This window comes from Hakea prostrata, chromosome 1, assembly GCF_041222555.1.
Source record: "Hakea prostrata isolate BN-2017 chromosome 1, UWA_Hpros_2, whole genome shotgun sequence".
In the NCBI taxonomy this organism is placed as follows: Eukaryota; Viridiplantae; Streptophyta; class Magnoliopsida; order Proteales; family Proteaceae; genus Hakea; species Hakea prostrata.
Genome location: NC_142600.1, coordinates 18,033,422 through 18,047,742, shown reverse-complemented (window position 1 = coordinate 18,047,742; position 14,321 = coordinate 18,033,422). Strand labels below are relative to the sequence as shown.

Here is a 14,321-nt window from a genome sequence, read left to right as displayed (position 1 = left end):
CTTTGTCTTATTGTGCTGTTCCTTAAATAAAATAATAATTAATTCATCATTATACATCCAACTGGGTTATTTTATTAATGGTTAGACAAAATTCTACAAATATTTTATCTCAAACATTAATTCAAAAAGGGAAAAATAAACGATGAATGTGCAATTTGCCACCACACTCTTATTTTGTTAATGATCAGTAGATGCAATTAGTTGCTGAATGTTTCTTTTCTCTTCATATTAAATAATAATAATAATAATAATTATAATAATAATTATAAAAATAAAAAATAAAAAAAAATTAAGCCGTACTCATCGACTTTAAGAGTGGATGATAGCCTAATAGGTGAAGACCACGCATTAGTTATCTTCCAAAGCTTAAAATAGAACTAATCTATATATAAAACAACTTAGCTTTGCTATGCTATGCTAACTCCCAAACAGTTGTTGTACCACCAGTTCTTACCAACCATGCTGTTATTTAATAGTTATTTTTAAACATAGTGTGTCGAGAGCAGAGAGGGATATACAGAGGAGCTGATGATATTGTTACACATTATACGAAAAAACCTGGATACCCTATAGGAGGCAAAATCCTCCAATCCAAATTGAAACAAGTTACAACCTGCTTGCATATCAGGTTTTAGAATAATTCAAATTTTCAAAACAAAGATTCAAAAAATGGTCAAAACTAATAAGATTGAGAAATGCACAGGAGAGGGAATAACAATAGTTAGAAGGTTAAGTATGAAGTAAAGACAACCCTAACTTTTTGAACCATCCCATTTCCAATGATCAGAATTATCAAATCAATCTTTTACCTTATAATAGAACATTTTCCCTGTACATAGGTATCTCGTAGACTGAATTCCCCATGATATTTATATCTGTTTTTCAAAATAAATAAACACTGAAAAGGGCAAGACGAAAAGATTAAAGCCCCAAGATCCAAACCAGAACAAGGATCTGAGTCACCTTAAATATATATATACAAACATAAATGGTTTTTAGGTAATGGTAAGGAAATATATTGCTCCTATGTTATCTGTATGGACTATATAGCGGATACCAAATATTAGCTTAGCTCCTATTTGGCCTCCAATATTAAAATTGGGAGAGGGTTTTCTGGTTGACTCTGTGATCCCTGTCTGAGCATAAGGGCCAAACACAGGACGTGTGGAGCATCAATAGGGGCTGGGCAGTTGGCCCACACAACCCAGCCAGAGTTTTCTTAACATTATAAATATAAGCAAAGACAATTGAGATGACATAGAAGATGAAGGAAGTGACAACTAGTCGTGTTCTGAGTGCCAATTCAGAAAGAGAGAGGTGGCATGAAAATGATAGGGAAAGACAGAATCGTTTTCCACAATCAAATAAACCAATAAGCTAGTAGAAAAGACTAGAATATTCATAGGTAACAGGACAAGATTATAAAAAAGATTTTAACAATTAAGAGTGATCCAATGAATACCTTCCCCATTTGGAGTAGCAGTTGACCTTTCCAGCATCCAGTAGAGCAGTAGCAGACAGGAAACATCACACGAAAAGCCTTAGAGATTTTCTTATGTAGCGTAAGTTATACAGATATATATTCAAAGAGGGCCCAATTTCTTAGCTTCTCTTCCTTCGAAGTCAAATATTTCCCCCTCACTTGAAACCCCACTAAAGCCCCCCTCCTCTCTCTTCCTTGTTATTGTTGACATCTGAATCCGTTGACAACCTCCCCACCACAGCCTCCTCTCCTCAAATGACAAGCAGCTTCACCAGGGCCATGGCGTATTATAGATCCTAAATCTCATTCAAATTTCAACACTGGTACCAGCACCAATCCTCTTCAAATCTCTTCTAGGAAATGAACAGCACTGGTGTGGATACTTATAGTGGGGTGCTCAGCTCATCAAACTTTGGGGGATTCAGCTATGGCATTGGGGTCTCCATAGGTATCATCCTCCTCATCACCACCATCACCCTCACCTCCTATTTCTGCACACGAAATCCGTATCCTGAAGCAGAAGGCCACATAGAGCTTTCTGATCAACACTGCATCACAATTGAAGAAGGTTTCGATGAGGCTACACTCCGGAGCTTCCCAAAGGTCCTCTACTCTCAAGCCAAGCTCAGCAAGGACACCACCGCCTCCTGCTGCTCCATCTGCCTAGCAGATTACAAGGGAAATGATATGCTCAGGCTGTTACCTTATTGTGGCCACCTCTTTCATGTCAAGTGTGTCGACCCATGGCTGCGACTACACCCCACATGCCCTGTATGTCGAAATTCTCCAGCCCCAACTCCACTGACAACTCCTCTTGCAGAGGTGGCCCCATTGGCTAGTCTGCCTGGATGAAAGTAGGTGTTCAAAGCTAATGTCCTCTCTAGAAACTGTAAACTGTAAAATTTCTGCCAATTCATCACAAAGCTCACCTTCTGGTGGAGCCCTGTATAATATCTTGTATCTTTGTAGTTTCATATTTTGCATCTTTTTTCAAGGTAACAACATAACCAGCAAGCACACATGAATCATGAGATCATTCTGATGCAAAAGAAACGCTTCTGGAAGAGATTAAGAAAACCACTTACATGCATGGACAAGTAATTCCAACCAATAAGAGAGGCGAATGAGAGGTAGCTAAATCAGGTTAATGAGAACTGGAAGGAATATTATACCTGGATGAACCCTGAGAAAATATACAGGATCCAGTCTTCTAATAACAGAATGGTCATGGGAAAGAATTGGCCTAAAAATTCCTCAAACCTCCTAAAAGATCCGTTAAAATTCTTCAAAGCTCTAGCAATGTTTTAAATAAGTTTGAACCAAATGAAAAATTATGATCATGGAGCAGCCAATAGAAATTCAAATATATTCAGGACCACCATAGCTTATAAAAATTTCTGTGGCATAATATATAGAAAAAGGTTCTCTAAGATGCTATGGAAGGGTGCACTAGCACCTTGGTGTTTATCTCTTCTTCTCAAATGAGCAAGCTTCAATACCTTAGATCTCTGTGACTAGCTTCCTCATGGTGTAAAGTTCACGAATTTGATTTTCTCTAAACTAGTAGTTCATTAATTAATTTCCAATTATTAACTGCAGATGTTTAAGGAATCCATCTTTTCTCAAAGCCCTCTATCAGTGTATAATTCGTATGCCCCCTCTTAGAGCTACAAATTTTTCATAAATGTAAAAATTCTTAATAGCATTTTTAGATGAACTAATTTAGGTATAGTTAGAGATAAATTCCAGATCTTTTTATTTTATTTTTTGGTAGACGAGATATAAGCAGAATTAGAAACATCAAAAAGTGGCAAGGAGCTCAAATTTTCATAAGGTTGCTGCTTCCATGAGTCAATAATTATATTGCAAATCAGATGGACTTAAATTGGGTTTTCTTTTCTTTAGTTTACTTTAAACATACATAGCATTAATAAGCAATCAAAACTCTGGTGGAAACAATTAGGCAAACAGAACTTAGTATTCTACCTTTCTTTGGAGATACCAAAGTATCTCTCTGACATATTGTGGGTTGCCATCAGTTTTGGTACACAATCTTGCTACAGTTAAAAGAGTTCTAAGCTCTATAAAATCATACGTATTTCCAAGGTCTGGGTCTACCATCTTTTGCATGGATCTCAGAAAGTTTGAATCCTGGACCCACTTGACCAAGTCACTACCACCATCTTCTGAAGGTTGACCAGTTATTAGCTCCAGAATCAGCACTCCGAGCTGAAAGATTATGTTTCTGCATTCCTGATTCATGCAACCTGGAAGGAGGGAGAAAAAACAAAATGAAAGTGTCAATAGTCAAATGAAAAGTTGAAATGTAAACATTGGAAAGTCAGTAGTTCATTACAGAGGTCAGGCTTCACCTCTAGAACATAAAGAATGTGACTTGGCAATATGATTTCCAGAAGAACCCACAAGACCAATATCAGACAGCTGCAAAGAAGGAAAGCCAATCACTTGACACCACCAGTAGCACACAGGAACATATGAGAAAAAAACGAACCTTTCACAAATCAACAATTATGTGCAGCATGCCCATATAATCCCTTACCTTGGCATTGAAGTTCTCATCCAACAAAACATTACTTGAATTTATGGATACATGATAGACAGGTGGGTCACAGAAGAAATACAAGTATTCCTGCATTATCCACATGGATAGATTGCAATTAGAAATATATACAAATATATGCAACAGGATATACATGTAAATGTATATGCACGTGATGTAAATGTATATCAGATAAGTGTGTTTGTATGATTATCTTTATACCCCCCCTGAGGGGAGAGGGGTAGATAACCTACCAATGCAGCTGCGACTCCTGTGGCAATCTGCAGCCTTGTCTTCCAGTTCAAGGGAGTCTTGAGAGGGTCTGCTCAAGAGAGGTTCCATCATATCATTTTATAGCAAAACTACAAGTTGCAATACAATATAAGATTTCTGAGGTTGTACCAGTAAGATGCGCCTTCAGGCTCCCATTTTCAATGTATTCCAACACAAGAAATCTGAAAGCATTATAGCATAGAACAGAGAACTTTTGAGTACATTATTATAGAACTGATGTATTCCACATAAAAGGTATGGAAATGAGACTATCTTTTTACCCTACGGAAACATGACCTCATTTTAGGTATTACTGACAAGAAGAAAAGCATGATACAAAAACTTTTTCACCCAAATTTTTTAACATGAAAATCTGACAACAATTTATCATGAAGAAAGATATACATAGAACATAGTCACTATAATCTAAATTTCAGGAATTGCTAAAAGGAGGGACCAAGGGAGGGCATATGAGCAAGCATCATGCAGCTACAAGAAGGCAAACCAAACTAAGAGCAGGAGAGAGTCCAGAGGACAGCCAGTGCTGGGATAAATGAAAATCCAGCTGTGACAAGTAGCTTCTTTGCCTGTAGCAATGCCAGAGTATAGGTAGATTCGTGGGTGCCAGATTGAGTAATAAATTTAGTTCGCTTTGTTTGTAAAAACTTGAGAATAATATGTAGAAATTGTAAAGTTGAATCATCCAGCATCCCAATAAAGTTTTCTGGTAACTTTAGAGAAATCCTATTTTTTCCTTTTATACTAAGTTATGGTATTGGTTATTTTACTCATAGTTCAAAAACCAAAGTTGAAATTTTGGAAACTTTTGATTGTTCTGTATTTTCAACAAGGCCAAGACAAAAGAGGATGCAAAACAAAATAAGCACTGGCGTTACATCAATTTTTTGGTCATTTGTTTCAGTATTTCACTCAATTAGGGCATAATCACCATTCCAGTAATTCACTCATCTCAGTCTGACCTAAACAATGAAACAAATTAAAATTTTAACTGTGTTTTTTCCACTACAATCTTAGAAAATTCAAGATTTTTAATCCCTCTCCCCCCCCCCCCAAAAAAAAAAAAATAATAATAATAACAAAAAATTAGAAACTTCCATAGAAGAGAACCCACGGTGGACGCTAACCTCTCACGTCCTGCGGAAAACCCTCTCAATCCAACTAGGTGGCAATGATTTAAGTGGCTAAATAGTTGGATCTCTCTATAAAAGGCATTCTTTCCTCGAGGAAAAGCTTTCACTTCTTTTACCATGGCAATGAAGCCATCTTGAAACCTTGCTTCATAAATTGGACCACTAGAAAGGCTAGCGATGATTCTACTGAAACCATCTGTAGCACTTTTTATATCCTTGTTTGGGAAGCACCGTAGGAAGGATAGTTGGCCTGTGAAAGATAGATGGAGACTTTAGTTCTAGAGTCATTTGGATAACATCTATATGTGTATTTCATTCATTTAGATATATATATATAACAAGCTTCATCCAAACACAGTGTATCAAAATCCTGGAAAGAAGAGCCATATTGAATGAAACAGCACAGTTTGATTGTTCTTACTAGGTATTGTTTAAAATGTTATCATACTTAAATTTAAGAAGAAAATTATGGTTTTATATTAAATAGAGAAGAAAATTATGGTTTTGTATTAAATAAATTTTCAAATGCACTCAATAATGATTTAAAAAATGTGCAAGCATTATGAACAAACTAGACAGAAGTATGGTCTAAATTGTCAAGTCTGTCATAACTCATCTCTCTCCAGTCTCCATTCACTAAAAGTGTATGGGATATAACTAGAAGAAGAGCCAGTTTCATAATGGATTTTATGTGATAAGGATGAAATGTTGCACAGGCTATTTACTGAGTAAGGGTAATCATCACTTAATAACTTCTATATGACATTTAGATACTATACTCGAACAGGCACATAGGCTGTGATGTGAGATAGAATATCAGTTTTACACCAGATGTTCATTGAGACAACATTTTTATGAAAGAGAGGAAACTAGGTTATACTTGAAGGCACCATATACAGGAATAAACTCATTCCTGTTTCCACCACAAGTTGTGAGAAAGGTACAGAAATCCGATAGAGAGACTGCAAGCAAGCAATCTTTCTGAAAGTAAATTAATCAATTTGATCAAAATGCATGTTACATACATAGAGGATCATAACAAACTCCTATTTTTCGATAACTTGTATATGGTAGGCAAATATGATTGGATCAATCATGTATCTGACCATCTTCTGAGTTAACAGTTGATTATGAATAACACTCCCTGGATGCACCCTGTATCAGTATTAGAGGCAAAGTAGCCATTTTTGCAGTCCTCCCAACTGTATTATTCTTCAACTGTTAGCAGTATTGATTTTGTTGGACTCTCAATCAAAGTAGCCATTTTTGCTTTTTGCAGCAGCTTCCGGTTGTGGCCTCTCAATCAAAGCCACACTTTTTCTATAATACTTAGGCTTTCAGCATTTGTCTCACATCGTAAAAAGTCTAGTGCTTCTAAGCATCATAGTGATCATACCATTGGAGAATAAAATCCATCACATTACAGGAATTTTTTTGGCTTCTCTTTTCCTTTTTCTTTCAGTACCTCAGTAAGTTCTCGACAACTAAGGAAGGGAAAGAAAGATAGGGGACAAGAAAGGATTTTTTTTGGGGGTGGGGGGTTGGGGGGGGGGTGTTTTGCAAAGCAAGAGGGCAACAGAGACCAAAAGAAAAAGGTATGGGTTAGGATAGGGTCGAAAGAAACTAAAATTAGCAAGATGAGAAATAGGAGGCAATTTTTCTACCAGAAGTCTTACAAATCCATGGGTAAGCTTAGATCTCCTCCAATCAAGTGTACTACCAAAAACAATTCAAAAAATTCAACAACTCTTCAAATTCTTGGATTTTCACATGTCTATAAACCCCCACCCCCGCAACTGAAATAGCAGGACTGAAAATTATTTATGGTCCAAAGTTGGAGGTGAATCTCAAAATTTGTATCTCCTGACACAAAACAAAGTGTTTTCCCCAGGTTATCCATTAAATTCTCCATAATGTTCATATGATAAGGTAATCCGAATTGAAATCTATTGAGATCAGCAGCCTGCAAAAGTGAAGTGCAATTAAGCAGTCTTTCTTCATGAAAGACAAAAAACACATTACAGTGTCTGATTAAATCTGATAATGAACATAAAGTCCATTCTCAGCGTTGGATGCAAATTTTCTGGCTCTGAAAAAACTATCTTTAACATTAATCCAGATGCGAGTATCGACAGAAAGTTTGCACGTAGAAGAATACGAACTCGAACTCCATGATATTCTTAAATAAAAAGCACAATTAAGTAAGCAGTAGGTAAAGCATGAAACCACAGTTTTTAGCCACCAAAAGAACATCAAAGCACTTTCAGTAAAATTCTATAGGTAGTTTCTTAGTTCAAGTTGAATTTTGCATCAATCGTTCAAAATGAACCACATTACAGTCATTAACTGCGTAACTCTGCAAGAAACCTTTCTACGCTCAGAATCAGACGTAAAAGAAGGACAAGGATATAATAAGTAAAATGACATGGGAACTTCTTACCTGAACGAGCTCGACGATGCCATGGAAGCAGAGAAACCCTAATTTTAACGATAAAACCTCGCATTTTCGCAGAATCAGAAAGGTTTGAGAGAGAGTTCCTGTACTGAGAGACTTCAGGTATTGATAATTTCCCCTCCAAAACTCCATCGTTTCGTTTTAAGCTAACTGTGTGACACTATTAACTAACTTTACCTTCGGTCGGTAAACCGTAAAAGCAAGAGAAGAATTGTCAAAAGCTAAACAAGTTGTCCAAATTAAAGCGTAAAATGTGTCACGGCCGTACAGGACCAACTCATAAGTGTGGGCCACCATCTATCGTGCCTGGTTGAAGTGTTCGATGACGAGGTGCAACCAACGGCTGGATGGAAGTCATCGAATAAAAGTTAAATCTAAGCCGTTTAATTAATCTACATGGGAATGTAACCCAAATTAAACCGTCGACTCGAACCATCCAAATGGACCGAACCAACTCAGCTTATTTCAAAATCCAAAATTTAACCCTAATATTGCTATTCGTCTTCATTTCTTGGCGGGAGATTAAACGCAGACGGTGTCTTCGGGGACTTCATTGCTGCTCCTCAAATCTTCGACGACGACAACGGCAACGTTCCATCAGTCTTTCCGGCAAAGAGACACAGGAGCCAAGCTGCAGTGCTTAATCAGGTTTGTTTATCCTCGTATAGGGTTTATGTTGCATAGATTTGATTTTATGATGGTAAATCAGCGAAAACCAGAAAGAAGTGAAGATTTGAACTAAGAACTGAATGGTTGGTTCCTGAAGGAACAGAAGCGGTTTGTTCAATTGCTTATCCTATAGACACTGTGACTATTTTATTTTCTAAAACGTAATGAAGCTGCCACAACTTTTGCTGAATGGGGGTTAGTTGTTCTTTGGTCTTCTTATCTTTGGAAAGGAAGCACCCGATGACTTTTATAGGATCCGGTGTGCAGATTTTCTGCTTACACTGCTCAAACTGATTCTGGATTGAACTTTTGAGCTTAATAAAAGAAAAAAAAAACTTATGTTTTTTAAGAGGGTGGGTGTGGGGGACCGAGAGAGAGGGGAAGTGAATAAAAATACTTTAGTTCTTCAAAATCCCTCAAACAGTCCAGGTTTGAGGGATTTTGAATTCAGAATAATCAAGGGAAGTTAATAATACCCACAAAATCATGGTTACCTTAAAGGGCAATGCGTTCCACCTGTTCTTGGGTCATCTATTTTTCTTCCTAGAAGTTGTCTTAGCTGCCACGTCAGTTACTTTAATGTAATTGCAAAGAATCCTATTACTAATAGGATCTGCAATCTCATTTTTAGGTTTATAGTCTTCATTTTCCTGCTAGTCCATAATAGAGCTCTAACATCATCTATTAATGTAATTTTTGGCAAACTGGAGTTTTCAATTTTGTTAATGTGCAACTGTGTCTAGATCACCGTGGCTGATTGTAAAAAAATGCATGTATTACTCCAGTCGTGCACAATTACCTTCCAATGATTTTGTTGTATTTATGCTAGGATGCCATATTGGTTATTATGCTTAGGGTGCCATTTTGTTATATTATACTTTGATGATTTGTGTGCTCGCTTGAAGTAATAAACTGAATACATATGTATGGAAGGTGGCTTTACTCTTTTCTTTGTTCTATACAAATGGTAGTTTTTCTCTAACTTTTTTTAAAATGAATTTCTGTAGTGGGTTGTCACACTTGGTTGGAGATGGATGGGGACCAAGATAGCCAAGCTACTGAAATAGATTTGGCTGAAAAATCTGGAATGGGGACCAAGATAGCATTTAATCAATTGGATTTGCAAGTAGGAGGTAGAGAAAATCTTGGATTCACCCAGAAAAATCTTCAAAATTATCTCATTACCAAACGTCAACGTGATTTAGATTATGGTGATGTTGGGAGGTTGTTGCTCTATTTTGAAAAACAACAATGCTTAAACCCATCTTTTGTGTATTCTATACAAATGGACAACGAGGACAAGATAACAAACATATTTTGGGCTGATCCAGGGATGCAATTTGATTATGGGTTGTTTGGTGATGTGGTTATTTTTAATACTACTTACTGTTCAAATAAAGAATATAGGCCCTTTAGTGTGTTTGCGGGATTCAACCATCATCAGGGTGCAGTTATTTTTGGAGCTGCTTTGCTTTATGATCAGACAGTTGAATCATTCAGATGGTTATTTGAAACTTTCTTTAGAGTTAATGGTGAAAAGAAGCCAAAGACCTTTTTTACTGATCAGGATGTTGCAATGACAAAGGCTATAGCCAAGGTTTCTCCAGGTACGCGGCATGCATTGTGCACTTGGCACATTTGGCAAAATGCAAAGAAACACCTCAAACATCTAATGCGTAAAGGGTCACCATTCTATATAGGTTTGCAAAAATGCATCTGGGATTATGAAGAAGTGGATGAATTTGAAAATGCTTGGAGGAGTTTGAGAGAGAATTATGAAATTCATAACATTAATTGGTTGGACGGGACATATGCATTGAAAGTAAAATGGGCGTGTTGTTATATGAGAGATGTGTTCACAATAGGTGTGAGGAGAACACAACTTGCTAAAAGCATCAATGCTGATTTGAGAGAGTGTTTGAAACCTAGGTATGATCTTCTACGGTTTTTGGATCATTTTCAGGTGGTTGTGGATGGTAAACGTGCTAAGGAATTAAAAAAAGAGTTTGATGCACGAAATACCATACTTGGGAGTTCACAATCAAGGATACCAATGGTGAACCAAGCTTATAGAGTATATACTCCCGATATATTTAAGGAGTTTATGGAGGAGTTTGACTTGGTGCATGCTTATATTCTCAAAAATCACAATGCAAATCATGAGTATACCAAGTATGTGATCTCTTTGACGGATGAGCATGGGCGTTCTATAGGAAGGGAATATAAAATCTTGCATAATCTAGTTGAGCAGAGCATAATGTGAGTTGCAAAAAATTTGAGAGTTTTGGCATCCTTTGTAGCCATGTTTTGAAAGTCTTAAGTCACCTTCAAATAATGTGCATTCCTGATAAATATATTTTGATGAGATGGAATAAGGCAATAAGAGAATTGTCAATGGATGAGAGGAGAAAAAGGGAAGGTACTAAAGTAGATGGCCAATTAAGTCACTCACAACGATATAGGATGATTTGTCCCATGTATGTGGAACTTATTTACCAAGCTTGTAGTACAGAAGCTGGTTATAAGATACTTTGTGATAAGACTATTGTGTTGCGTAAAAAGCTCCAGGATCTACTTGATGTGGAACCTATTGAATATATTTCAAAAGAATCTCCTGAAACATATGGACAATTACAGCTCAAAAGGAAAGAACATGAGAAAATTGGATCAAAAAGGGATAAGCCCTGGCATGAAAGAAGTTGCAAACAATAATAAAAGGAAAATAGTAGTGGAAGGGCAGAGTTCCATTGAGGTAACATCATTTGGATTACCATCTTCAGTGAGCACATTGGGTTTGCATGAAGGACCAAAAGATGTGTCACAATCTGGATTCATATCACTGTTACAAGTATAATTTAAAAAATATATTTAAAATTAGAGTTATAAATAAATAAATAAATAAATAAATATATATCCTTATATATATATATATTCCTTATATTACAATAATGTTGCTTATATGTGTTGTTGGATTTTACAGCAAGTAGGTGCCTCACAAGATTCAATAGTGTCTAGATTACAATCACATCAAGGTTCTGATCCGTCTCAATGTTCAAGTCAGGTGAATGTGTATATTCTCTTGATTTCTATTGCTTTTATATTTATTTGAAAAAGTAATCTTATTTAAACCATTGGTTATGGCAGTACATGCACTAAGACAAGTTGGGAGATTGGTGAATCATGAAGGGTTCGTGTAATACCAGTGTGAAGGGTTCTGATTTTGGACATGCTATGGTAATCTAATTATTTTGTTTGTAATGTTTTTGGGTTCTATCAAATAGTACTAGATGACACTTAAGATGAAAGGATGTATGCCATGTCGAACAGGTTAATTATTTTTTTCCTTTTTTTTGGGTGCGGTGTGGGGTTGCCTGTCCAGTTGTCTAAATGTTCACACTATTGAAATTCAAGTGAAAAGTTGAGAAACAAAATAAAATTCTGGGTTGATTTTTGGGGGAAATGGAATTAGTGAAAATAACATGTCTGCTACACCCATGGAAGAATAGGAAAAACTTGGGTTTTTGTGACTTTTGGCCAAATCAGTCTAATACAGACATGGAAGTATTAGCACTCGGGGATGGGAGAGGGGTGAGTTGTACTCTTGACAACCATATCTTTGACTCTCTGATGATCCATGTATAACATTTGATAATTATGAAATTTGTTTTTGTATGTCTTTTCATTCCTAGTGCAGATTTAAGTTGTTTTAATTGAATTTTTATATCTAGTCAAGGTACTTAGGCAATGGCTTGAGGCACTTGAAAAATATGGACTGAAGTGCTTGCATGAAGTAATAATAAAAATATAGCTTTTTTCTTTCTTTCTTCTTCTTTTTTTAACATTAGGAGTGGAAGCAGAGGGTTTTTATTTTAAGGATAAAGCATACATGAGAATTAACCCAGAATTCCCTTCAAATTGTGTTACTAGAAATGTCTGTGTAAGCTTCATATTTCACAGTTTCAGATTTTGACTGGCTTTTCTAATTTACTCTGTTTGATATATATAATGGGTTTGGTTGTTATATCTCTCAGCATACTGTTCCCACCCAACCTCTCAATAGGTGATTCGTTGCTTCATTCTCGATCTTTAATAGCTGAAGCTTGTCACAGGTGGAGGTACTTGGAGCTTCTCTTCCTTGGAGTGGCATATTTACACAGGAAGGTCCTAGTGTGAAGTTTTGGGCCATCCAAGAAATGTCAGAAAGAAGCCAACCCTTTTTTATGTGATGCTGATAATAATCCATTTGGTGCTGCATCTTTACCACTTGCACAACCTATTGCCTCAGTGGATCTCTTGACTGGAGATCACAGTTCCAGAATAAAACTGATGTCAGCTAAGGGTGACAGTTTCAGGCTATGAAGATCCAAACAAAGTCTTGAAGAGGATTAAAAGTACAGGAAAGAACGCAGAATTCTGGCCTAATGTTCCCTACAACTTGTCCATATGTAATTTTGTCCGTTAAGGTTTCAAATGCTGTACCTATATCATCTTGAGTTGATACCAGTTTGTATATGGATTATATATTTCTATGTAGCAAATTGGTACTTGTTTTCTTTTTGGATTGGTATTTAACTCACTAGATTGAAGAGATCTTCTTCGATCTAGTTTGATAACTGAATTCCTTGTTTTCTTATTATGTTCAATCAGTTTTCTTATTATGTTCAATCAATAAGCTCCAGGGTTCAGGAGAACAACAATCCAGTCCAGCTGAATCAGAGAATGATTCTGAGGAAGTTGAGTTGTCAATCCCAGTTTCTTCTGGTCAAGGTACAGAAGAAGATCAATTCTTTGATGATGACCTAGCTTCTGAAGTTGACTTCAGCACTTTAAAGTAACAAAGAATATCAGATTTTAATCAAGGAGATAATAGAGGATAAAGAGAGGGCCTGTGATTTCTGCTTTCCACTTGAAGATGATCAAGTTCAACATCAGATTGCTCAGAGTTCGTCTAGCATTCTATTGAAGTGTATCTGCACCCATTTTCTTTTCCTCTTTCTAGGCTCTGTGAATTTTTGACATTAGTACTTGAATGTTCTAGGATTGAGCTAATATCAATCAGAAGAACTACACACTAGTCAATTGAAAATGATGAATCCACTCAAGGAGAATTTGAATTACTTATACTGCTCTAAAGGATGAAATAAGTTCAGTATTCAAACGGAATTGGTATTTACTTTTACTGTCCATTGTTCCATCCTTTGATGACTCTTTTTGGATACATTTTTCTTTTATGTTCTTCGTACATTAAATTATGGTTGTAACGCTGTTAGAGAAGTATAAAGTGATCCCCGTCAGAGAAAATGATCCACACTCCTTATGATCTACCTCTATAAAGAGGCAAAAGTAAGGGGCTAAAGAATATAAATGAGATGTGGGCGTCCAAATAATTTTATTGTCCAAAAAAGTTGTTACCAAACTTAGCATTTGAATCGCGTACACAATGCAACCCATTGCTCCATTATTTGACTCTTCAATCCAAACTCCATCAAAATTAAGTTTAAAGTCTGCATCAAGGTGGCGTTCATCTAAAATTAATGGCATCATCCACAATCTCTTTCCACCCAATTATTTGTCCTTTCATTCCTCCACCCTTGCACATGGGCCTACCCTTGAGTACATAGTAATATGGATAAGCCCTGTTTCAAGCCTTATGTGAATGTGGGGAATGAGGGGACACCAGCTGCGTGAGGAAATCTCCGCTCTAACTTGGAGGAGTCTGTATATTATAAA

General features: G+C 36.4%; 2 protein-coding genes and 1 pseudogene across 4 annotated transcripts; 2 read left to right on the top strand and 1 right to left on the bottom strand.

Annotated features, from left to right (window-relative positions):
• The first annotated feature begins 1,843 nt into the window (after nt 1-1,843).
• LOC149028016 (RING-H2 finger protein ATL70 pseudogene) lies at nt 1,844-2,387 on the top strand (annotated as a pseudogene).
• LOC149028015 (Protein kinase superfamily protein) lies at nt 2,204-8,103 on the bottom strand. Of its 2 annotated transcripts, XM_089167831.1 has the most exons (7): nt 7,908-8,103; nt 5,462-5,717; nt 4,446-4,498; nt 4,298-4,365; nt 4,044-4,133; nt 3,856-3,925; nt 2,204-3,750 (listed from the first exon to the last, which is right to left on the bottom strand). In XM_089167831.1, exons 1-7 carry the CDS (start codon nt 7,969-7,971, stop codon nt 3,458-3,460), a joined length of 894 nt encoding a protein of 297 aa, XP_089023957.1. In that variant the 5' UTR covers nt 7,972-8,103; the 3' UTR covers nt 2,204-3,457. The 2 variants fall into 2 exon arrangements, with proteins under 2 accessions (XP_089023957.1, XP_089023965.1); XM_089167839.1 differs by lacking the exon at nt 5,462-5,717.
• A 341-nt stretch (nt 8,104-8,444) lies between these two features.
• On the top strand, nt 8,445-13,108 carry LOC149028014 (protein FAR1-RELATED SEQUENCE 5-like). Of its 2 annotated transcripts, XR_016175475.1 has the most exons (4): nt 8,445-8,570; nt 11,572-11,652; nt 11,736-11,825; nt 12,701-13,108. XR_016175475.1 is itself a non-coding variant. In XM_089167818.1 (2 exons), exon 2 carries the CDS (start codon nt 9,622-9,624, stop codon nt 10,852-10,854), a length of 1,233 nt encoding a protein of 410 aa, XP_089023944.1. In that variant the 5' UTR covers nt 8,445-8,570; nt 9,599-9,621; the 3' UTR covers nt 10,855-11,433. The 2 variants fall into 2 exon arrangements, 1 of the variants encoding a protein (XP_089023944.1); XM_089167818.1 differs by lacking the exons at nt 11,572-11,652; nt 11,736-11,825; nt 12,701-13,108 and adding an exon at nt 9,599-11,433.
• The last annotated feature ends 1,213 nt before the right edge of the window (nt 13,109-14,321 follow it).

What these genes read in the sequence shown, in the direction of transcription:
- LOC149028015 (XM_089167831.1), bottom strand. Translation starts at nt 7,971, where the DNA reads ATGCGAGGTTTTATCGTTAAAATTAGGGTTTCTCTGCTTCCATGGCAT. An exon ending in TTTTCCGCAGGACGTGAGAG is followed by an intron (nt 4,499 to 5,461) that starts GTTAGCGTCCAC and finishes TAATGCTTTCAG; the next exon opens with ATTTCTTGTGTTGGAATACA. An exon ending in CAGGAGTCGCAGCTGCATTG is followed by an intron (nt 4,134 to 4,297) that starts GTAGGTTATCTA and finishes TGGATAATGCAG; the next exon opens with GAATACTTGTATTTCTTCTG.
- LOC149028014 (XM_089167818.1), top strand. Translation starts at nt 9,622, where the DNA reads ATGGATGGGGACCAAGATAGCCAAGCTACTGAAATAGATTTGGCTGAA.